Raw genomic sequence first — 26,002 nt, 5'->3', positions numbered from 1 at the left:
CGAGACAGTTTCTTGTTCTACTAATTATAGTTGTCAAACATCAAGCATGAAAGATTTCAAGTGTTTAGGTTCCTCTGCAAGTAAAACAGATACTTTGCCTTCCAGATTTGATGTTGATTATGATTGTGTTGATGAAAACACAAATGGGTTATTGGCAAGTGTTGAAGTAAACCTTTGTTCCACGGATCTAATTGATTTTGATGATTCATTCATTGGGTATACCAATGAGCTACTTTCTGTTAAAGATGATTCTATAATTGATTCATTTAACCTGTTGGGTTCTTTTGATAATGAAATATCTCCAACTAATCCCTATCACAGTCAAAATACATTTGAATCAATGTCTTTTTCAAACTGTGTTTCTAATAACTCTATGGATGTTCTGGAAGATGTGAAAAAAATATTTAGCAAGTTTGATATGATTGCTAAACTTGATGTTACAGTCCAGACCCAAATACTTCTAAGTTTGTACTGTGTTTGTTACCAACCTATTTTGATCAGACCACAGCCCACAGATAAGCCACCACCCTAGGCTTTTGGATAACTTTGTCATGATGAAAGATACTGGCAAGGTCAATGTTACTGCTGATAAATTAATAAAGATTGACATAATGTAATGGATAGGTCAAATATTCATTTTAATTCCAAATGATAACCATTACATTAATGTGTATAATCTGTCTTTAGATTTAGCAAAGTATTTATTTTTAAGCTGTTGCAATACTAATTTTGTTACATCTATGATCTTTTCACATTACTTTCAACTTGAGCATTTAAAGATCATTTATTATTTTTGTTCAGATCTTAAAGCAAATTGTTGATTTAAAGGTTGCATTCAAACTATCTTTAAATTACTTTTCATTTCATTCTCTCTGTATTTTGAATTGTAGAATATTTTTAAATGTACCTATATTGTACATTCATTATCACAATTTATCATGTATGCATTCAGCATTTGATTGATATTTATTGTTTTGTATTATCATGTATGCCTTTAGCATTAAATTGATAGATGTTTTATAGTTTTATTTTGTCATGTATGCCTTCAGCATTAGATTGTCAATAGTCATCATGTATGCTTTCAGCATTAAATTGATGTATATTTTTGTATTTGTATTATACCTATACTACTGTATTAGATTTGAGAGATTTTTCTTATCAAATTTTAATTTTGTTTTCTTTTTACACAGAGAAAATTTATGTTTTAGAATTTAAAAGTTTAGAATTCAATTAAATGATTTTTAGGTTGTTTTCATGAAGCCTTTTATAAAGTAAATCAGATAAAGATTAAAAGCTTTGATCATATGTTTATCAATAGTAACTAATCTGACTATTTGATCTAGAAGTTATGTTATGATTTCCTCGTCATAGAAATCAGCAATGGTATATCTACTTTTATTCTAAAAAAGAATATCATGTGTACTGTAATCTACGAAAGATACAGGGAATTTAAAGTTCTGAACAATGACCAACTTTAACTATTTACAGAATTTTGATTCTAGAGAAATTGATCCTGTTTAGTTAAAAATGAAAATAAATTCAGGAAATATCTATTCATTATCATATGTTCAATTTTTCTCATCTGTGTTTGCCCAGTGTTTTGTAGATTTTAGGATTTTATAAGTAAAATTGAACACAAAACTTTCTTTCTTTTTATAATTATTTCATTTCATCTGCAAAGGGCAAAATTGAAATATCTACTTAAAATTTTTATTTTTAGCCTAAAATATGTAAAATTAGCATAGAAATTACGTTGGTATCTGTATAAAAAACCAATAATAAATAGATAAACTTATGTGCTGTACACATTTGTTTACAAATGAAACCAGTTCTAGTCTGAAAGATTTACTATAAAACCATAGAACATTCGGATTAGAATTGTAGTCTGACCAGTAAAGTCCTAGCATTAACACTAGGCACAAACCCTCAGCTACCAAGTTCAAAAGCTTGGTTAGGTAAGTCCTTTCATAATAAAGGCATGGAAGCCAGTTTTATTTATTGTACATTTATTACTTATACTCTTGTCCATAGAGTTTTTAAGTGGTAGATCTAATTTAATTTCTATTTATTTATTACTTTGTATTCATGTTCATAGAGTACTAAAGAAGTAGATAAAATCTTACTGCTTTAATTCATAGTAGATTTTAGGATTTTATACCTTTCAGCCTGGAAAGCTCAATGTTTGGTAAGATATTATAACTATTTTTATATTCTTTTATTCTTTTATTTCTGCTTTTTGACCTTCAATATCTTTAAGACATATTGTCAATCTTCTCTAATTCAAAGTCTTCAGCTCAGAATGGATAAGATTGACCATATTGTAGTGTAATTTTAAGTCAAATAGTAGTTAAATCAAGTTAATTTAATTCAATTTAGGTTAAGATTTTATTTTATTTCAGTAAAACCACGTGTTAAGCTACAAGAGATACCAGCTGATATGTATTTTATTATTTTATATTATTATAATTATTTATACTTGTGAAATACAAGATTTAAATGTAAAACCCCTCTTATTTGATGCAAGATTAAATAACTAGAAATTTAAATTGTTGACTGTAAATCTAAGGGATACCAGGTCTCAAAAATCACAAAACAATTTGCAAGGATTAAATTAGACCTCTTGAAGATTCTTGGAGGCAAATATTTTGGGAAACAGAGGCTTGAAGATTAATTTAACTCCCAATGTCCTATTCTCCCTGGTTTAAAGCAAATATGGTTTACTTTGAATATAAGGCTGTCAATCTTTAAGAACTTTTTTTCTTTGTCCTTATATAAAAGTAACAGGATGTCTGTTATGTGTGTTTAATGTATGTAGATGCCTCTAGGGGTGTAGCCGCCAGATTTACTTTAAAGTAAAGTAAATTAATAATCACTAAAATTCTTTAAATTTAAAATTCTGAGACAAAGCCTCGATAGGACCGACATTGGGACTTAAAATCATACTTAAGTTATGCTTTACAGGTTATTCTCATTCTAGTTTGTTAATTATAAAAGCTACACTATTTAATTGTAATTGGGTTTTGTAAACAATTTCCTGTATTATCCAGAGACCTAAAACTATTTCCAAGTTGTGCTTTTTGTAATGCTTAAAATAAAAGGAGGGAGATATGTTAACTGAAGACAAAACTTTAATACCCGTTTGGGGGTAATTAATCTCCCTTTTTCACTACATTATATCTTTAAAGAAAAAGAACAACATTTTGCGGCTATTTATTTTAAGGGGTTGACTAACTAATACTATTATTATAAGTAATAGTACAAAATAAATTGCATCAAACTTAATTTTTTCATCAAACCATATAATTATATTTTATGTATTGTTACATGTATGTATAGTATATAAGTTAGAATCCACTGTATACGTATTATTAAGTGTTGTAAATTTATGTGCTGTGCTTAAGCAAGACACATAGCTCTTAAACAAATGGATGCATATATAACATGTATAATGTATATATATTGTACATAAGTTAACTTAATTGCAATTCCCAGATTTATCTGGAGTTACATTTACTTATAAATTGTGTTTTAATGTAATACATAAGTATTAAAAACATCTTTCTCGTGTGTTTTAAATTTTATGCGGTAATATCCTCTTAGAATTTTTTTTCAATTTTGAAAATTTGAGTAACCTCCCCCCGACAGAACATGAACTCTGGCCGCAGCGCCCGGCTCCCTAGCCTGTCTAGCCGCAGCGCTCGGCTCCCTAGCCTGTCTAGCCACAGCGCTCGGCCCCCTTGCCTGCCTAGCCGCAGCGGTCGGCTCCCTAGCCTATAACCTAACCTAACCTAAAATAGTTGTTCTCTGTCGGGGGGAGAGTACTCAAATTCTCAAAAAATCTAAGAGGAGAACGCCTTTTTTGCTTATAAAAGCTGAAGGGAGATTATTTAAAATAATTCTTTATTAAATTCTTTGTTAATAATGATGTCAGCAATTAAGGTTTTCGGTGCTTTCAAAAAAAGTGCCAGTTGAGCACTGTAAACAGCCCCTGATTATTTTTCAAATAAATTCAAAATAAGAGAGAGGGGTTAGTTCATTGAGCCTAACTAATGCGGGTTCTAACGATGCAGTGCTACCAAGTACCCAATAAAATTTAGAAGAACTAACCAGGGCTGTTATTGGGCTGTCTTTTACTCTAGTCCTCAAAGTTTCATAGGGATGAAAATCAATTTGTCGGTTATTATATTATCCCTTTAAATCAATGAGAACTAACAGCTTATTTTGGAGGCCACAGGACACTTTAAAGCTATAAAACTTACCTTTTATCCAGGTAAGCAGTGGCCCAAAATACACCTTCTTCTGACCATTGAGTCATAGACAGGCATCTCACTACTGCAACATCAAAATGGGATGCCAGGGTTGGACAAATAGGTGTTTTTACTCGACTGAAAAAAAAATTGTAGTTTTATTTTTTTCTTCAAATATATTTTGTTTATAGGAAATAATATGATTAATCAAAAATAGCAATATTTATATGGCAAGAATTTTTTAAAAATCACTTGATTTTTCGTTGATAGCTAATATTGTGTAAAGAATATAATATATACCTTTTTCATTTACGGAAGTACGTACAGACATAAATCAGCCTGTAAAGTAGGTATGCTACTTTTCAAATGATTCAAATTAACTAGATTGTAATTTTAAGATTTTTACCTGGGAGAAGAACAATGAAATGGGTCAACAGGTTCCTGAAATTATTAATAATTTTTTAATCAGATTTTTAATTTACGTTTTCGTAATCAACTATTTTTAATCTTCTGGTCCATATGCAAATTGAAATTCATAAAATGAAATAATATACTAATATTTATTTAAACTTTCCCATAAAGTTTTCAAATTTCATTAATTTAACTTATTTGAACAAATTGTACAAGAATTTCAGAACACTAGTCCTAGTAGACTGAAGATGTGCGCAAATTTTTAAAAAGTACATGAGCAAAAAAAAACACTAAAATACTGCATCTAAACGTCGATTTTTTTATATTATAACAACTTTTGTTTTGTATACTCTAATCAATAATTTGTAAAAAATGGAAGTTGCCTCTATTTAAAATAATATGTACTGTGCAATATCATGATATATCAGGCCCGAATTAGGCTATCCTCGAATTTTCTTTATATTTTACCTCTTGTACTTTTTCAATGTCGTCCTTCTTCTCTTCTTGTTTCTTCTGATTTGATTCGGGACCTAAATTAGGAAAATATAAATGTAAAATGTTATTCGATTTAAACTGGCGGTTTCCCTCTACTTGACTAGTCGAGCTAAGAAACTCCTCCTTATTTTGATTTTAATTAAAAATAATTGTGAGGGTAGTTTTTCTTGTGTTTGTTTTCACTTTAAGTCAGGCTCGGTTAGGCCATATAAAGGGAAAGAACATTAAATTTCTTAAACATAAAAGATAATCTTAGACAATTTAGGTCGTAATGTTAGCGGTTGCGGATTCCAGCGGCTTTTTTAAAGTTTAATTCTGTGAAAATGTAGCATTACAAAAATTTCTTATATTATTTTTCTTGAATTAAATTCAAGGCTTTAAGTGGTTAAAATAGTTATCATTTTTAACAAGCGATGAGCTTTTTTTCTATTAGCTTAATTTACAACATATCAGCCATTAAATCTTTTATTAATACTATGTAGTATACGCAACTCGTTTTGTAAATGTACATACTTTGAAACCATGGTAAACTGCAGTAAACCTGACATTTACCTCCCATAAACACCAGGAATCTTTCCAATTATATCACTGTAAAATTAACATTATTTCCTTTATGGATATCTAGAGGTTACGCCATCAGCATTAAGGGGCTCAAAACGGTAAGAAGGGGACAGAAATATAGCCCAACACCATTTTAAACTTAAATCTTAAAAAGAAATAGCCAAAATCTTTCCGAGGGCCTAAAAAGAAGATTTCAATAGGTTCAGTTGTTATTAAAATCTTAGGCTTTAGACAAAAAAAAACTAAATACTTTATATGATAGGATATGGTGGTTTAGCCTGTAGACTAAAGGGAATACGTTCCAATACGTTTGACCCCCTTTATTTGCTTGGGGGTCAAATCATTATGTGGGGGAACAGCTTGTGAAGAAAATAATAGAATAAAGGCACAAAAATATGACTTTATTCTAAAGAATAAGACATATTGGCAGGAATAGTAAGAGAAAACAAATAAAAAAAAACTTCTTGTAGATTAAAATTAGAAACAAAAAAGTCAAAGAGTAAAATGTCATTAAATAAATTATAAAAGTGATGTGATTTATTGACCTATCCTTAAATCCCTGTTAAATATAGAGAATATATAAATCCAGGAATTAAGGTTATTGTATTATTTCTATATGTATTTCTTATATTTCTCTTTTTATCTATTTTTACATTAAAGAAGATTTACCATTACAAAGAATTATACTAGAACGATGATAAAACATCCATAAAAGCGAAGCCCTGAAACGGTAAAACATACAAACATTAATACTTGTAGAGTACTAGAACAGAATAGCAGAATATAAATGTTCAGTCTAAACAAAATGGTAAGTAAATTTGTTGCAATACAGAATATTGTTTAAGGACATACTAACACTCTTAGGACTGGATTATTGAAATGCTTCGCTTATAACATTGTAACTTGTTGTAATAGGCATAAGAACTAAAAAAATCAGATTAATTGGATAATTATATCATACAAAAAGCTGTTGTCAAAAAAGATAATAATCATCATGTTTTAAATGGACGTTAGACTATAAAAGTTTTAAAGATTTTTAATCAATATAATAGATTTGAAATCTGCATAAAATTTTAAGGATTTTTTATAAAATTAGTTTTTTATATAATCCTTTATTTAAAGGCGCAAATACAAATTAAGTTAAATAATTTTGAGATCTGTGATTGGTGGATTGAAAACTATCTGCGCTCTGATTGGAGAAGCTTAAGTGACGTACATCATTCAACCAATTAGAGCGTAGGTAGTTTCCAATCCAGCTATCCTATTGGTCAAAATTTATTAACTTAAATCGTATTTGCGCCTTTAAATAAAGAATTATATAAAAAACGAATTTTATAAAAAATCCTTAAAATTTTATGCAGATTTCAAATCTATTATATTGATTAAAAATCTTTAAAACTTTTATAGTCTAATGGACGTACGGACTTTCTGGTAGAAATTATAGAGTTGCTTTGCTTTTGAAAAGAGCAAAAACAATTATGTCTCAAAACATACTTTGTTCCTGTATAAAAAAAATTGCATAAAAATTGTATTAACAAGCTGGAAAATAGAGATAGTAAAATTAGTTTAAATTCTTTATTTGGTAGATTTTTGGGCAAGAAAAACAGCGGTTGTCAGTAGTATATAAACGACTACAAATATCTTTCACATTGTTTTACCTTTAAAATCTTGTTAAGGTTAAAATTGAATTTATGACATAGGATTATTAATATGCCATAATTTTATAAAGTGAGGGTCAACAGTAACAACCTCTAAAAACTGCCTACCCTCTTTTTCATCCCCTCATTCTTTAAATCCCCTTGGTGAATCGCTATGCACGCCATTGGTTCGACTAGTCCATCAAAATTTCGGGCAAATTATATTATTCTATCATTTTACCAAGCAAGTTATAATAAAAAGATATAATTTTCTCTAGATATACTTTGTTCTCAGAAGCCAAGAACTAAAACATTGTTACAATAAATCTACTTTATTGCCATTTGATATTACGCTCTTTCCGCTGACACTCTGTCACTGTAATATGACAGAGTGTCAGCAGGATAGCCAGAACACAAATTTTGCTGTTAAACAATTTTACCAAAAATGTTGTATTGAGTTACAGTGTTACTTAGAACATATCTTATGTAGATGGACATTGTCATACATAAAAACATAAAAAAAAACTAGTTTGAAACAGCAAAACTGTTAAGGTCCTAAATTTCTTGGGGGGTTAGGGTAAAATATCTCAATAAAGGGAGTAAATTGGTGCGCGAAGCACGCTGAAATTGTACACCACCTGCAATTTTTTTTATTCTGGAGGTACAATTAACACGTTGAAAGTTTATCAACCACCTCAGATTTTGTTTTTGATAATGAATTATCGTTATTTTTTACAAATGTAGGGTTAAGACCCCATAGGGAAAAAATTCGTACAAGGGTTAGCAAAATATTTTTAAAAATAAAAAGGTAACTGATTTATCATAGTATTCATTGTATCAAGAAAAAAAACTCAAAAGGATATTCCGAAAAATTGTCAAAATATATATTCTAACATATTTAGCTATGTAATTAGTTAGTTACAGAATGAAAACTCTGACATATCTTACATTAAAAGCAACAAATTGTATTAAGTTACACCATAAACTCTTTCTTTTTATTTCTAATGTTCAAAATTCAAACTCTTATCCTTGTAACATCTAAAACCATACCAAAACCCCCAACCCCCCTAAAGATATAAAAAAACGCTGTGTACGACACTGCACTGTACGAAACTTTTAATTTCACCATGCGAAATAAGCTCAAGCTATTCAACTATTAAAGTTACGATACGTGTTATGAAAAAATAGATGTGTCTTTCATTGCCTTAAAACATTCAAAAGAAGCAAAGCATAGGAGTTTCAAATTATTTAGCAAAATACCAAGAAATGACAGGTAGAAAATTTCCACTTTATAGTTCTAATAGAAGCCAAGTTAATCAAATCACCTCTAAAGAATACCCTCAAAGCGTTTCTAATAGACCAACGTACTTAACAATGTATAAACTGGATTCAATTAGATCATAGAATCTTCAATAAAAAATTTCAACTTCTTAATTTAAAAAGGAGCCGAGAAAATCATGCTTCTTCTTAGAGACTCAATCAGACGAACGGACAGACAAAGATCGTGAATTTGTAGGAGCGTAGCTACTCTACAGATGAAGATTGTACTTACTTTCTCCCATAAAGATTCCAGTGTCATCTTCCTCTTTACTTTTACCATCAGTCTTAATATTCTGCTGAACCTGTCCGACCTAAATTTTGATAAATAAATGTAGAAATTGCAAAGTACACATTGTATTCTATAAAGTTTTTCTTTTCTTATTATCTTTAACTATTTTCCTTGTTTGATTTTCAACTTGTTTTTTTAAAAGAAGAGAGAAGGGACCAGGATTCTGTCAAACGCTAACTAAGAAAATCATATTTATTTTTGTACAATCAAATGTGTTGGTTAAGTCAAGGTGTCATTAATTGGTTAGTTTGAACGCAAATTATCATGGGTAAAGGGATCAGGATTCTGGAAAGTTGTTGCAAGTGAATTATATTTACTCTCACATATTATACAAATTTCAGAATTTCATATTGAAGTAAAATGATGAATCACAGCCCCTTTGTTCAAAAAACGTAAAAACAGTAAATTTTTTATTAGATTAGTATGCTCTTAAAATCTTACCGGAACTTTGAAGCATGGTATGTCCGGGTGAGTGTACTCCCACATGGCTTGCCAGATTTTGAGTCCATTCTGTAATCAGTTGTATCCAATATTTTAAACTGTAACCTATTTATGTAACTTTTCAAAGTGTCACTTTAAATAATGATTACTAACTCATGTACTATACATTTTTTATATGATTTGTTGATATGTCTCTCCTATAACCTTGGTTCTCATGGTTCTTTGAATAAATCTTCTTATAGGTCCTGGAAAGGGTTTTTACTATTTTGAAGGAGTGCTACTAAACCCTATCAAGAGAAATCGCACCTAGAAAAACTGCTCCCCCTAAAATTATTTTATATTTTCTTTTTTTAAATTGGAAACTGGAGAGTCGAATCCAGCGTTCCTCACTTATATAAAGTGCCCCTAGAGAACTCTGGGGTCGTAGCCGTAAGTAATAAATAAAGAAAGTACAAACTTAATGTACAGAAAATACCACTTTGGATACGATCCTGTAATCTAAGGTTCTGTTCAAAATCAGATTCTCTAATATTGGTGCAGATTGGAGCCAATAGGAACACGAAAGCCTAAAAATATTAAAAGATGAACTTTATGATATAATTAACACGCGTCCGCCAGCTGTGGGGGTAGGTAATGAGTTCGACTACGCGCATTTGCTATACACCATTATATTACATTAATAGGAAATCAAACGGACCAAAACATTTTCTGCCATTAAAATACTCAGCTATTAATAAATACACCTGTAATGCATCTAGCACTACAGACGGAAAGATAAAAAGACAGACACAATAAACTAAAGAATATCGCTGCTACCAAAAGTAAGATATATAAGAAAATTCTAAAACTTGTGCTAGATCGCAAATTTCATAGAACTCATTATTTTCTTACTTAGAATTCTCTTTTTATGTCGACTTCAGTTCTTAATGAACAACATACAGTTTAGGTTCATTTTACCTCCTTCTTTAAATGTATTTTAGACAAATTTTTTTATATTTAATTTTAATTGTCATTGAATTTTCATTTTTATATCATTAAAAAAAGTATTTTTGTCTTAAGACTTCGATAGGCCCAGAACCGATTAAGTTATCCATTTCAGGAAAGCTAAACATAGGTCCCGTTGTGTTTTTAATCTATACTATCATATTTCAGTTTTGGGATGGTTTTAGGCTATTTTTATTTCGCTATACTTTTAATGAAATATAGAGCTCCATAGGTGCTATGTGCGCAGCCGCTAGATAGTTAAACAGTAGCTCTGCTTTTGCTGAATTTATGTAGAAACGTATAGATGACTGACATACCCGTGTTAAAGAATAGCTACGCTCCCAATAAATGGATGTTTGAGAATAAGAATCTGTTGGAATAAAAATTCTACTGAGGAGATATATTTGCTTGTCTCTAATTGAACAAAATTGATGCTTTCCCCCATGTAATAGACATGTGAAGCACTCAGATTTTTATCCTAGTTGTTTTGTCTCTTGAGTCCCTCTTATCAAAGCGGTCTTATCAGGAAGAAAGGGGGCAATAGGCTGTTTATTACTATAGTCCACAAAGTTTTTAATACCGTTTTTTTTATTCGTTGTCTCAACAACATTGGGAATAATTTTGGTTGGTTGATTCATTAATTTGAGTGTCCAAACATTTCATCCAATAATTAATTGTAATCTACAGAAGAGGGAATTTTGTGTATAATTATTGGGGATTTACATGAATTATCGCTTATTCCCTTGGACTTTGCATGAAATAATATAGGCTTCTCACAAAATATCTAAAAACTTATACAGTTTATTTGATCCTACTGAATAAATACAAATATTCAGACCACACTGAATAGGAACTATGTTTACATATTATATGAATTATCTACTTACAGTGATTGTAGAGAGTGGAAAAATATAGTTCTCCACAATTTTTCCAGTTTTCTCTTCCTCTTCTAGATAACATTCCTAAAAAAATCTATTTTGTTTTATCTCTTTTTAAAAAAATTATATATATATATATGGCAAAGTAGCCACCTATTATTAGTGATTTACAGCAGCAAATATGATTAGTTAAACTTAAGATAATTGTTATATATAGTCCTAAAAATGACAAAAAAATATGAATTTAGGATCTAAACACATTTTCTTGAAGTTGTAACTGCAGTTTGTTTAAAAATAAAGTTGCTTTGCTGTGGATTTTTGAATAAGTTACTAAGAGGTTTTTAAAATTAGATGAGGAATTTTGTAAAATGCATAACATTTTCTATAAAGATTCAAAAAAATATAAAAAAACTAGAAGTTGCATAGCTGAAGTTTTCATAATTTGGGAGAAAAAAACTTTTGCCTTTATTATAATGATTATTTATTATGGAATAGTGGAAAGGTTAGAAAAAACATTATTTGGCTAATTCCTATGTATATGATAATTATTTTTTCATTAAAATGTGTTGGAAATAAAAAAAACTAACCTCAGCTGCATCTAAGAGGATCCAATGAAGAGTGTACAACAGTTTGGTTTCTGCAGTTCCAAGATTCAACATTGAGCTTTTTCTATAAAATATACAAGTATATAAAGATACAACTACATGTCTATTTATCTATTTTCTTTCTACTTATCTATATATCTAATATCTATCTACCTGTCTACCTACTACCTATGTATCTATGTATGTGCCTGTATTGAAGCATGCTGAAAGTACAGTGTAGGACATGAGGAAAAGATGCAACAACGAGTCTATATATCTATCTACCTGTCTACCTACTACCTATCTACCTATCTATAAAAATACCTGTATTGGAGCATGCTGGAAGTACAGTGTAGGACATGCGGAAAAGATGCAACAACAAGTCTATCTATCTATCTACCTCTCTATATATCTATCTATCTATCTATGTAGTATGTATGTACCTGTATTGAAGCATGCTGGAAGTACAGTGTAGAACATGAGGAAAAAATGCAACAACAAGTCTATATATCTATCTACCTGTCTACCTACTATCTATCTACCTATATATTTACCTATCTATGAATATACCTGTATTGAAGCATGCTGGAAGTACAGTGTAGGACATGAGGAAAAGATGCAACAACAATTCTATCTATCTATCTACCTGTCTACCTACTATCTATCTATGTATATACCTGTATTGAAGCATGCTGGAAGTACAGTGTAGGACATGAGGAAAAGATGCAACAACAAGCCTCCATCGTGGCACAGACTAATACAGTTTCTCTTAAAATTTTTAAAAACAACAAAATAGTAATTTTTTTTCTATCCTTAAAGAAATAGTTTTTTTAAATGATTTAAAAAGGACTAGTTAGAATCTTGAATAGTATCAAAGAAAATCACATTTACTTTACTGATGGACAGACAGGCACAGTGAATTATAGAGTAGTGTCGCCACCAAAAAATACTAAATACTACAAATTCCTAATTTTGAGCATCCTGCAGCCACTCATCTAGTAGCTTTCACATTTTAAGAAATCATCCCTGTAGGGCTTTTGTGAGGGGTGGTGATAGGCCAAAATGAATATTTTGTACCAAAACTTTTTCTAGGATCTTGCATGCCTCTTTGATTTCCTAAACATTAAAATTAAATTTTTATTAACTTTTTCGTTTTTTTAAGACAATACTTTCACAATATCAACATATTTTCTAATGATTTATATTAACATTTTATGCATGATATTTAGCAGATTAAAACCCTAATACTCTAAGTCAAAATATAAACTTTTATGAATAATTTGAAAAATCTAGAAAATCTCAGATGTTCCTTTCACAAATTTTCTTTATATTATTTGTTTTCTAGATTCAAAGTATACATTTTAAACTGCTTAAATAAAAATCAAGAAAAAAAGTAAAGACTTTAACTCAAAATCGGAACACAGTAATAGTGTCTGACTGATTATGACGTAACAAAAAAAATCAGCCAATGAGAGGCCGTTATTGACCAATGCAATGGTAAAATTTATAGTGGCCTCTCATTGGCTAATTTTTTTTGTTACGTCATAATCAGTCAGACACTATTACTGTGTTCCAAAATCGCACTAACTATTTCTATTTACAGGATGGCTCTCAAGTTAAAAGAATAATCTGGCATTTTTTAATCGATGGTTAATTTATTATAAACATTTGCTTTTGTAATATATTAACATCTATATAGATTTTCAAATTGTTTTTTTTTTATGCCAGATTTTTCTTTCTAAATTATTTTATACTAAACACATTTACATTCTGAATGGTTTTTGGTTAATTATAAAGGTTTTCTTTTACAAAAAGATGTAGGACTGCGCAAAATTAAATCAAGAGATTTTAAGATATACTTGATTAAATGAAGTATATTCTTTTTAAAGAGAACAAAAAATCTGGTAAAAGGTATAACTAACAAGCAAAATAATCTTATTTTATTTTAATTATTCTCCAACAAAAGAAAAAAAGGTGTCTTTTTTATCAATTGCGCAATTTGAGCTTCCAATAAATAAATAAATCACTTGTTGGTCAAAATTTCTAGTGACTTTCCAAAGTTTTATAGTTGGGGAGAATATGGGATAGGTTCTAACTAGACCATTTTAAACACAAAAACATGCATTTTACAATAAAAAGATAATTATAAACTTTTGTGTAACTGGACAAAGTGTCTCAATTACCTAACCCTGCGGGGCAATCATCTAACCTAAAGTAACCTATCAAAAGCTACTGTAAAAATACGATGAAACGCCCCTTAAAAGGCGTTGCCACAAAAGGGACTATATCCCAATGTTTTTTTTGTAAATCGCGGGGTTGGAAAAAGAACCCGCCCCCTTCCCACTCTCTTGAAAATGTTAAAGCTTTTGCAGAGTTATAAACCATGCAATGCCCTCCAAACCATTAATTAACTTACCTAAACTAAAATAAGGTTTAGCAAAATAATAAAAAGTATGTCCACTTTTAGTTCGAGGGAAATTGCCAAGTTTTCAATTTGTAAATTTAATCAATTTTGAAATTTAAACCTAACCTCATGCCATGCCAAATCTGATGTTTGTCTTTCAGATTACATTTTATACAAAATTTGATTTAAAATGTATTTTGTTTAATAAAACAGGTTCAATAACGTCCAACAATCGCATGGCCTTTTTTTCTCAACTGTGCAGAAAAAAAAACATGCCATCCTCTGCAACAGTCGTCAGGGCTAACAATTGGATATAAAATGCGTGGATATTGTGACAAGAGAATTTTTGTCGTCAATTTAGGTTGCTAATATGGTCCTCAGTTATTGGTCAATACGCTCCTCTATGGTCAGGAGCGTATATTTATATTAACCAGCTTGTAGAAACATTTTATCTGGGAATGCTAGAATCTCTCACAAAACCCAAATATTCTATATCCATTAGGCTAACATTTTTTTTTGTATTTTTTAGAAACTAAATTCTACTCTATACAAATGTATAAAGTTATTATTCACAGTGGTCCTCAAGGCAAAAGAAGTTTGACAAAACCTACCATAAAAACGGACTATATGGCCATCAAATATACACATCGGGTGGCCAGGAACTGATTTTCTTAAAATCATAGCTGTTCCTTCTTGGGGTTTATTCCATTTTAAAGTTAACAGACCAAATTCCCTAAAAAATCAAGGTTGTTTGTCACGATTTTGTTGCTTTGGTTTCAAACCCTTATAACTTTGGCTGTATGAAAGACTAATGAAAGCTAAACCTATCATTAGAAAGCCTATTGAATGACAATTTCAGACATAGCTTTAGATTTTTTGTAGCTTTCTTACTTTTTGCTCTACAAGGAAAATTGTAACCAAAGGGAGAAAATTTATTGATAAATCTATTCTCAGAAAGGCTTTCACTAGGGCATTTTGATGTAAATTTTTCAGGATTTTTCTTATGTTCAGTGATTCTTTTGATGACAAATGCAAAAAATACACTTTCATACATTTAATTTGGTATATTTGCATTTTTTCTACCTTGTGCCAAAAATTTTTTATAAAAATTATAAGTTGGTGTATATTTTTTTGACCAAAATTGTACATAAATTTCAGGAATAAATATTAAGAACCATCAATTGCTACATTTTACATGTGTAGTTTTAAATTACCTATATCTATGGCTGTGTAGGAGCCTCAAAAATGCTAAACCTACCATTGTAAAGCTTGTTGAACACTCTATCCAGATAAAGCAACGACTTAAAAAAAAAATTAACCAAAAAGGCGTGCGCAGGATTTATGTTAAATGTAATAAATTTCACCAAAAATGTTTTCTTTCCTACAAAATTTGGAGTAGAAGGGAGGTTATAAAGCAGTAATAGTTACCACATGTTCTGTTTCAACACCAATCTATGGAGGGGGTGTGCCCCCCCTCCCAAAAAAAATGGTGCAGGGCTTAGGTGCCCCCCTCCCCCCCCCCCTAAAAAGGGAGGGGGGTAACATTTTGATAGTTGAAAATTATGCAAAATTTAAAAATTTAAAAAAATATTTTTTTTCAAAACTCAACAAAATATAAAATACCCTCCCCCCCCGGCCCTCTCCCCCCCTACCCTATGTCAATAGGGGATTATTCACAGTTGGGGGAAAGGGGGGGGGGGATTAAAAGTGCATGAAGAGTGCTGAAATTTATCTTATTTTCCTAAGAAATATTTACCCCAGGGGTAACCCTTTTATGGGGTGGGGGGGGTATTATCTGATATATATTTTTTTTTTAATTTGGGGGGGAAAAAAAACCTGCTCACGTTCAATCTGCACAAAGTAAAGACCAATTTAACTTTGGGCTCGGGAACGAAGTAGAGGTTGGAAACAACAATATGATGTTTGGCTGGGAAACCGCTAAAGGACTAGTCAGGCGGATGATTCTGAATTCCCGCAGATCAGCAAAAATTTGCACCTGGAATGTTTGGACAATGTTTCAGTCAGGCCAGACAGAAAACATTTGCCGAGAAATGCTTAAAGCCAGGGTTGATATCCTGGCTATCACCAAATCTAGGTGGACAAATAATGGAGAGTTTAAACATCATTCTGGCTTGAAAATACTTTACTCAGGCCATATGAATGAGAATCTAGGACATAAGCAAGGAGTGGCTCTTATGCTGACCAAGCAAGCAGAGCAGGCCATGATCAGTTGGCAACCCCATGGTCCAAGAATCATGGAGGCTTACTTCAAATCCTCAGATATAAACATCAATCTGAGAATTATAGTAGCATATGCTCCAGAAATCAGCAGGGAAATCCAAAAAAGTGTCAGAATTGACAAAAAAGAACACTTGGAAAACCTTGCCTTGCAAGCAGAAAATGCTGCAAATCGAAATAGAATGAAAGATGTCTATAAGATTACTAAGAGCATTGCAGGTAAAGTACACAAATCAGGATCACACATCAGGGACAAGGATGGTTCACTCCTTAAAACTGATGAAGATATTCCAAATAGATGGGCAGAGCACTTCACTGATCTGCTAAATCTTCCAGTTCCAGAGGAAGAAACTGAGATTCCACCCTCAGATGCACTTGACATTGACAATATAACAAGGCCGCTGGACCAGATAACATACCAGCTGAGGTCATAAAAGCAGACCTAGATTCATCAGCTGAGGCATTACTACCTTTGATCACAAAGATATGGAATGATGAGTTATGCCCAGAGGACTGGAAGAATGGACATATCTCATTACTAGCCAAAAAAGGACACTTGACCCAATGAAACTACAGAGGGATAATACTTATTTCATTCTTCGTAATAGAATAAAGAAAAAGGTTAATGAAAAGCTAAGACCTAATCAGGCTGGGTTTAGACTAAATCGTTCCAATATTGATCAGAACCTCTCTAAGAATCATCATAGAGCAATCCAAGGAATGGAACTCTGAGCTCTTTGTAAACTTCATTGACTACAAAAAAGCATTTGATTCTTTAGACAGAAGATCTCTCTGGAAAATCTGCCGACACTATGGCATTCCAGGAAAGATAATCAATATCATTAAAGCTATCTTTCATAAAGGAGGTGGAAATGTAATGTATAAAAGTAAACTATCAACCTTTTTAGATTGTAACAGGTGTCAGACAAGGATGCCTTCATTCTCCCTTCCTTTTCCTCCTTTCCATTGACTGGATCATGAAAAACTGAAAGTAATGATGGCATTCGCTGGGAGCTATCTGGCAATCCCAAATATTTGGGGGATCTGGACTTTGCTGATGATATTGCTTTGTTAACAAGCAATAGAAGTCAAATGCAAAGAAGGACTAACATGATAGCTGAAACTTCCAAGAAAATTGGACTAGAAATTAATGTTCCTAAAACCAAAATACTCAAATTAAATGCAAATTCCCAAGAACCAATTACTATTGGAGACCAAATTCTTGAGGATGTAGATTGTTTTGAGTATCTTGGAAGTAAAATAGATGAAGCTGGAGGCACTTTAACAGATGTTAAAGCTAGAATTAACAAATCTTGGACAGCCTTTTCCAGCCTGAACAAAATTTGGAATTCCAACAACATCTCCATAAAGACCAAGTTAAGATGTTCTCTCTGTTTTGCTGTATGGGGCTAAAACTTGGTTCCTAAACACAGCAGTGGTCTCCAAGCTACAGACATATGTCAATAAATGTCTCAGGAGAATCCACAAGATCTTTTGGCCAAATAAGATCACAAATGCTGAGCTTCTAGAGCGCAGTGACATGTCAGACATTAAACTGACAATAAAACAGAGGAAATGGTGATGGTTGGGGCACACTCTAAGGAAAGGGCATGATGATATATTCAGGCCTTGACTTGGAACCCCCACATAGGAAAGAGGAAACCAGGTAGACCAAAAACAACCTGGAGGAGGGAACACTTAAAGGGAGTGTAAAGGTAAAAATTTCTCATCATATTATCGAATCTTAACATTTTTTAAGCACCTTTCAATAAACTGATCAAATAAAAACGTCCTATTAACAAAAATATCAAGTATTTAAGCCTCAATTTTTTTGTATTTTGGGAGGGAAAACTGGAAAAACAGGGAAAATCGGAACGTTTTTCTTTATTAAAATGTTAGTAGGGATATTTAACTTGTTACATATAGTTTAAACTATTTACTTAATGTTAAGCATTTATTTTATGACATAAAATTGTTAATTCATGCTGTAATAACGTAGAAATTAAGTAATAAAGATTTATATTAAATTCGTATTATTGACAAAAAACATACCTTACTGTTTACAAAGGGTTGAATCTCAGAGATTATTTGAAATGATAATATCCTTTTTTATTGTGTTGGACTATAAATAACCCACTTTGGAGAATTAGTTCACACTTTTATCAGACTGTTTATAAAGAAATATTGCATCTTTGTTATTTACAAATTTTGTAATTAAAGGTGGGTGAGAGATGGGCCATCTAAAGTTAATTGGATAAAAAAAAAACAGTTTCTAGCTTTGTTATTGTATTTGGTTTTCAATAAAAAATATTGCTTATTTTATCAATTTCTAAGTAACTAAACATTGGTTTAAAGCAAGGATTATGTTAAAAGTTAGCTTAACCGTTAGGAAAATCAAGAACTATGTGAAAAAGTTTAATTTTAGTTATAATGGGAGAAAAAAGCAATTTAATGCACATTTTATATAATACGTAAAATTTCTTCCTTTCTCTGTACCTTATAAAAATTGTCAGAAAAAGCCGTTTTTAAGCAAAAAAGCACGTATTGCTCTATCTGTGAGATATTATGAATGAGATAATGTTAAGATTTGATATTAAGATGAGAAAAATTTACGTTTACAGTCCCTTTAAGTGAACTAAAAGATTAAAAAATTCCATGTTTCAGCATTGTCTCATAACGTGCCCAAACAAAGGAAGATTGGAGAACCATTGTATATGGCCTACGTTCTGCCGAGAACTAAAAGGCAATGATGATGACTCTTCATGCACTTTTTACCCCCCCCCCCCTCTCTCCCAACTGTGAATTATTCCCCATAGATATGGGGTAGGGGAGGGGGGCCAGGGTGGGGGTATGTTATATCTTGTTGAGTTTTTAAAAAAATATTTTTTTAAATTTTTAAATTTTGCATTATTTTCAAATATCAAAATGTTACCCCCCCTCCTTTTAGGGGGGGGGGGCACCTAAGCCCTGCACCATTTTTTTTTGGGGGGGGGCACACCCCCTTCTTAGATTGGTGTTGAAACATAACATGTGGTAACTATTACTGCTTTGTAACCTCCCTTCTACTCCAAATTTTGTAGGAAAGACAACATTTTAGGTGAAATTTATTACAGGTAACATAAATCCTGTGCAGGCCTTTTTTGTCAATTTTTTTAAAGCCGTAGCTTTATCTGAATAGAGTGTTCAACAAGCTTTACAATGGTAGGTTTAGCATTTTTGAGGCTCCTACACAGCCATAGATATAGGTAATTTAAAACTACACATGTAAAATGTAGCAATTGATGGTTCTTAATATTTATTCCTGAAATTTATGTACAATTTTGGTCAAAAAAATATACACCAACTTATAATTTTTATAAAAAATTTTTGGCACAAGGTAGAAAAAATGCAAATATACCAAATTAAATGTATGAAAGTGTATTTTTTGCATTTGTCATCAAAAGAATCACTGAACATAAGAAAAATCCTGAAAAATTTACATCAAAATACCCTAGTGAAAGCCTTTCTGAGAATAGATTTATCAATAAATTTTCTCCCTTTGGTTACAATTTTCCTTGTAGAGCAAAAAGTAAGAAAGCTACAAAAAATCTAAAGCTATGTCTGAAATTGTCATTCAATAGGCTTTCCAATGATAGGTTTAGCTTTCATGAGTCTTTGATACAGCCAAAGTTATAAGGGTTTGAAACTAAAGCAACAAAAACGTGACAAACAACCTTGATTTTTTAGGGAATTTGGTCTGTTAACTTTGAAATGGAATAAACCCCAAGAAGGAACAGCTATGATTTTAAGAAAATCAGTTCCTGGCCACCCAATGTGTATATTTGATGGCCATATAGTCCGTTTTTATGGTAGGTTTTGTCAAACTTCTTTTGCCTTGAGGACCACTGTGTATTAATGAAACACCATGAATCTGGGATTTATGAAACTATGCCGGCAATGTAGGGGTATTACGTAAGCTTTAGATCCTTACTTCCCTTAACCCTTACAGATCGGGGGGGGGGCTCCAAGAGCCCCCCCCTCTAGTTTTTTCAATCTCATTTTTTTTGTAGGTAAGATGGAGTGCTGTGACTTCATGACTTTTTAAGTTTAGTAATTATACGTCGGCAAGAGTTGATTTTATTAGGATATCTGGTCTGTGTCGGTCGTGGTGTCCGGTCAAAGTCGGTTGGGTAGCACCAAAATTAGAAAAAAATTCTAAAAAAATCTTAATTTCTACATTATGACTTTTGTTTATAAGGAGAAACCTAAATTTTTTTTGGTGAATACTTAGATATCAATGACCTTCTGAGAAAAAATGTGTTATGACCGTTTGACCGCTCCTTGACCGACTTTATGACCGATTTTTGTCCAGCTTTTACTACAGACATATATCATGAATATCGTGGCTTCTATTACAGCTAGAGTCCTATAAATTTTTTTGGTAAATCCTTGAGCAACATCAAACAGATAGAAATATTAATCGGCGCCGCCAACCGCCGTTTTACCGCCATAACCGCCGAAAATGGCGGTTTCCGTTATTTGCCGTTTTTTGGCGATGATCAGAAAAAGTAATTTTTTTGTTATGAAAAATAAAAGTTTGTCCTAAAATTTGGTCATCCTAGCTGCAAAATTGGCCGCTCTACAGCTGTTTTAAAATTTTGCGGCTGGCCGCTAAAAAGCGGCTAAGGAGCGGCCTGGCTGCTATGACTAGAAAAAGTAATTTTCTCTAAAAATACACATGAACCACCAGAAAAAAATTTTACGTCTTTATCTGTAACAGGAGCCGAGATAGAGGGGGGGGCTCTTGGAGCCCCCCCCCCGATCTATTAAGGTGGGAATTGGGGCCCGAGCTGTAAGGGTTAAGTTTTTAATAAAGACAATTTCTAAGAAACAAACACAAATTAAATTTATTTCTCGTATTCATTCGAATCCGGTGGATAAGAACCGGTTCTCATCCATACGAAAAAAACTATGTCTAGCATCGAATTATATCCAGCCTTCTACGAATATAAAAATGTACAATCATGAGATTAAAACCAGTTTTTTTAGCCTATGCCTTCGGCACCTCGGGGCTAAAAAAACTGGTTTTAATCTTATAATTGTACATTCTATATCCGCGGAAAGCTGTTTATAATACGATGCGAGAAATAACTATTATATGTTCATGAGCATTTCTTTGATTTAAGTATCAAAAGGTATTTGTTTTATTGCTATGTCATATTTTTGAGGTATTTAAACTACAGCGTTACATCACAAAAAAAACTAAAAACACATTTCGGCGCTTTCACACAAATTACTGGTTGAGCCCTCCCCACCCTTTAACTTGAAAATAAAGGGTTTGGGTAGTTTTTGCCCTTATGCTTAACCCCTGTTGGGGGCCCTAATCTACGGAGCCCTACCTGCGGTGAACTGACCTAATGCTACCTTTCTAAACCTAGCTCACCAGGTTACTTTGTGTGAGAGCCAGCATTTCTAAATTTATTTAGGTGTTTTCAAAACTAACTTTTATGTCTTTTATGAAAATAAATATAAAATTTTAGTCAATCTTAAAAAACTTTTTATAATAAAAAAGTTTTGAAAACACCGTGTCTACTGGTTTGAATACTATCTAAAGATATCTATAAATATTCTACAGGGTGACTAAACTATAGGGTTACTAACAGATTCACAAACTATTTGCAATGATAATTTATAAATATTCTACAGGGTGTCTCAACTTTAGGGTTACAAGATTCACAAATTATTTACAAGAATACTTTATAAATATTCCACAGGGTATCTCAACTTTAGGGTTACAAGATTCACAAACTATTTACAAAAATACTTTTAAATACTCTACAGGGTTATATATATAGGATTACTAACAGATTTACAAAATATTTACAAGAATACTTTATAAATATTCCTACCCGAAGAGGCTCTGTTAAAGAGCATGGCTATACAAAAAAGAAATTAGGTTAGGTAATTATAATTGAATTTGAAAATTTTTGTCTTAAAATAATTAAGCAACATTTAAATTATTATGACATTGACACTTAATTCTGATAAGAAAGATACACTTTTTTGTGAAGATTTCTTTAGCAAATAAGCATCTACTCTATAACCAATTTTATTTGTAGGTCTGTAATGCTCTGGAGGGAAAATGGATTTCTTTGGGGGAAATGTAAATTCCTGAACTGCTATTTAATATAGATGTCTAATAAAGATTATCAATGACCAATTACCAATATATCCATCCATCTGTCAGGATTTTCTTCTTTATACAAATAATCTTCACCAGTTATGGAAATTATCATTCTAGTTTACCTTGTTGAATTTCATGTTTAGAAATTTAGACAGTGCTATATGATTTTTATTTATTATGAAATATGTTTGCTACTTAATACATTGTAAAACTTATCATAGTTCAGGGATATACCAATTTTTAAAATGAAGAGAAAACGTTTGGATATTGATATTTAGGCATTTATTCTATTTATGTGAAGTGAAAAAGTGAGAAAAAATGAAAGGAATTCTTAGTGTAGTTTTACTTAATAGACTTACTATAGTACACTATGATTTCCTGTTTTTTTCAGCCACCTGGCTTTTTAAGCCGGCTTAAGGAAAACAAAGTGTAGGCTTTTCTGTTGATAATTTTTTTTATCTGTGTTGTATATATTTTTGTTAGATTTTCAAAACTTGTATTTTTCCACTAAGTTTGAAAACTTATTGAGAAAATAGTATTAATTCTACACGTAATTAGTGTTGATCAGTTTCCCCCCCCCCCACACCCCCACCCCCACCTTCTTATTTTAAACGTTCCAATGTGTTTTAGCCTTTATTTGTAGCTTAAACCTTTGGTGATCTTTTAAACTTTACATAACCTAATCTAATGAAAACTAAGCATCAAAGAACCTAAAAAGATTATTTATGACAAATTTTAATTTTTTCTACCTTGTTTCTTAAAATTGAATACTAAATAGCAGATGAAGCTATGTATGTTGTCATTCTTTTTATCAATAGATTTATCCATCCATATATTCTATATAAAAGCTTAACTACATAAAAAGTTCTCTACCCTTGGGATTACTTCCATGGCTACACTAAAAGTTAGGTCTATAGTTGCTCATATCATAGTATCACAATAATACAAATGTTCGTATGTCCGTCTATCAGTCTCACTGTAAGTATTTTAGAAACACCCTAAAATAATAAAAAGATTTAAATATCCTCCTTTTATGCCTTTTTAATTCTAATTGTATGTCGCAAGGCAGAACTCTCTAAACATTCCAAACATATTCCAGGTTATTCAAGTATTACAGTTTAATGCTCTTTTTTAAAATTACACACAGATATTACGCCTGCATTACTGAACTATTTAACTTAATACTTAAAATTTCATAAATTTATCTAAAATATCAGCGTATAGCTGTGGTACGTATGGGTATAATTGTATGCCTTTGATGTCAGGGAGGGAGGGGACATTTGACTAGTCCCCAAAGTCTTATGATAATGTTTTCTTATTCGTTGCCTTAACAACCTCGTGGAATTTTATTAATTTTTGATTGGTTTGTTTATTTAGTTGAGTGTCCAATCGTTTCAACCACTAATTGTAGTCTAGAGTAATTTATTAGCAATTGTCTTATCCCTTTAAATTCCTGATTTGATGTCTAGTCACAGTAGTATCCGTGTGATACAAGTGTTTCTAATATTCATAGAAACCAACTCCTAGGCTATTCCAAACTCTTAATGTTCCTTTTAAAGACGTTGCACAGTAAAAATAAATAAACATTTTCTGGAAGTTTAAAATATATAAAAAGAATCAGGAGAGAAAAGATATTTGAAGTGGATAAAATATATCAATAATTTATCACCCTTCCCCTTTACCCCACACACTCCCCTCCAAATGGATGGACGAACTGATCAATAAATAAGATCCATGTAAGCTACCTAAATTGGCGACAAATTTTCTCCTGCCAATATATCAACGTATATTATAAATCCATTGAATTCATATTGGCTAATTAGTAGGCCCGTTAAACATAGAAAACGTCATTAAAATTTCCTATGGAATCACCACTATGAAATAATTTGATGTACAGACTTTTGTCTAAAAGTTAGTGTGTAATAAGTAATTTGTTAAGATAAAGTTGTTGTCAGCATACTATGTACATAATATTAGTCAAAATTAGTATTATTTTTCTTCTCTATGTTATAAAACAAGGATGGCAACATCCAAAATAATGAGAGGACGAAAAAATCATGGCTGGACAAACGAACAAAGTGAGGTATAGAGCATATGTTCATGAAAAAGACCGGAATAAATAAAGTAGTACGAAACATTTAAATCAACATTTATGATAATATATTTATTAAGATATATAAGTTTTCCGGAATTTTAACGTTAGGGGAAGATTTAAAATCTGCAGCAAGTTTTAAGGATTTTTTATAAAATTCGTTTTTTCTATAATTATTTATCTAAAAGCGGAAATGCATTTTAAGTTAATTAATTTTGACCAATAGGATAGGTGGATTTAAAACTACCTGCGCTCTAATTGGTTGCAAGATGTACACCATCCAATCAGAGCGCAGATTTTTTAAATCCACCAATCACAGATCCCAAAATTAATTAACTTAAATTGCATTTCCGCTTTTAGATAAAGAATTATAGAAAAAACCAATTTTATAAAAATCCTTAAAATTTGATGCAGATTTCAAATTTAAAATTCCGGAAAACTTATATATCTTAATATTTATGTCTTTAGTAGCGTAACTGACAGACCAACAGATCAAGTAAACCATATTCTGGATTCTCAATAGTATAAGAAAATTTCACAAAATTATTTAGCCCTAAAACTTCAACAGTAGCCGAGAATATTATAAACCCCGAAAAAAATTTCAGAGAGACATACAGACGGACATTTCAATTAAATAGAAGTAGATTATCAAATAGTAAATAAAACTCTCATTCTTTGCACCCATGATTGATCAATGTATATGCCTCATATAAAATGCTCATTAACCTAATCATATGTTTCCGGTAAATAGATAGATATAAAGATAGACAGAGGGAAAAACAAAGTTTATCTTAACCATATTTGAACAAGAATGACAATATCCATAAAGACAAAGCTCTCAAATCAGACGGTGGGGTGTTTCGTTTAATACATATTTTTCAGGACTTGATCATTAAGATGTTTAGCTTATAATATTGCTTCTTGTTGTCCTAGGAATGACTTTTTAAAATCAGATTAATTGAATAAAAATCTTATACAAATTGTTGTCATAAAAGCTTAAATTCATAGTTTTATTTGGACGTACGGAATTTCAAGTGACGGTTATAGAGTTCCTACGCTTTCTATGTCATATCTAACTGATATAGAAATCATCATTTAGAATTTGAAATCAATAGGACAATTTCATTATGCCCAAATTAACAATAATAGCTATCTGTTACGGACGTACGGACGGATGGAAGAGTCCACAATAGTGGAGAAGATTAAGAGTAGCTTAATAATTGGATACAGGGGGGAAGGTAGTTTTAGAACTGTGAAT

At 31.4% G+C, this 26,002-nt stretch overlaps 1 protein-coding gene across 1 annotated transcript in view; it reads right to left on the bottom strand.

The window, feature by feature from the left end:
• LOC145326530 (protein unc-80 homolog) overlaps window positions 1-26,002 on the bottom strand; it is a 151,422-nt gene that overhangs the window by 96,707 nt on the left and 28,713 nt on the right. The window contains exons 5-15 of the mRNA XM_080169901.1: window positions 22,378-22,404; window positions 12,876-12,963; window positions 12,525-12,603; window positions 11,851-11,932; window positions 11,273-11,347; window positions 9,901-9,967; window positions 9,402-9,478; window positions 8,904-8,982; window positions 5,127-5,188; window positions 4,654-4,688; window positions 4,260-4,385 (exon numbers count right to left, since the gene is read on the bottom strand). Of these exons, the coding sequence (XP_080026027.1) occupies window positions 4,260-4,385; window positions 4,654-4,688; window positions 5,127-5,188; window positions 8,904-8,982; window positions 9,402-9,478; window positions 9,901-9,967; window positions 11,273-11,347; window positions 11,851-11,932; window positions 12,525-12,603; window positions 12,876-12,963; window positions 22,378-22,404 (797 nt within the window). The remainder of the gene's footprint in view (window positions 1-4,259; window positions 4,386-4,653; window positions 4,689-5,126; window positions 5,189-8,903; window positions 8,983-9,401; window positions 9,479-9,900; window positions 9,968-11,272; window positions 11,348-11,850; window positions 11,933-12,524; window positions 12,604-12,875; window positions 12,964-22,377; window positions 22,405-26,002) is intronic.

The sequence above is a fragment of the Acartia tonsa genome, chromosome 8, assembly GCF_053477335.1.
Source record: "Acartia tonsa isolate MP-2025a chromosome 8, ASM5347733v1, whole genome shotgun sequence".
NCBI classification, from domain to species: domain Eukaryota; kingdom Metazoa; phylum Arthropoda; class Copepoda; order Calanoida; family Acartiidae; genus Acartia; species Acartia tonsa.
The sequence above is the reverse complement of the archived record's forward strand: the minus strand, read 5'-3'. Positions and strand labels throughout refer to the sequence as shown.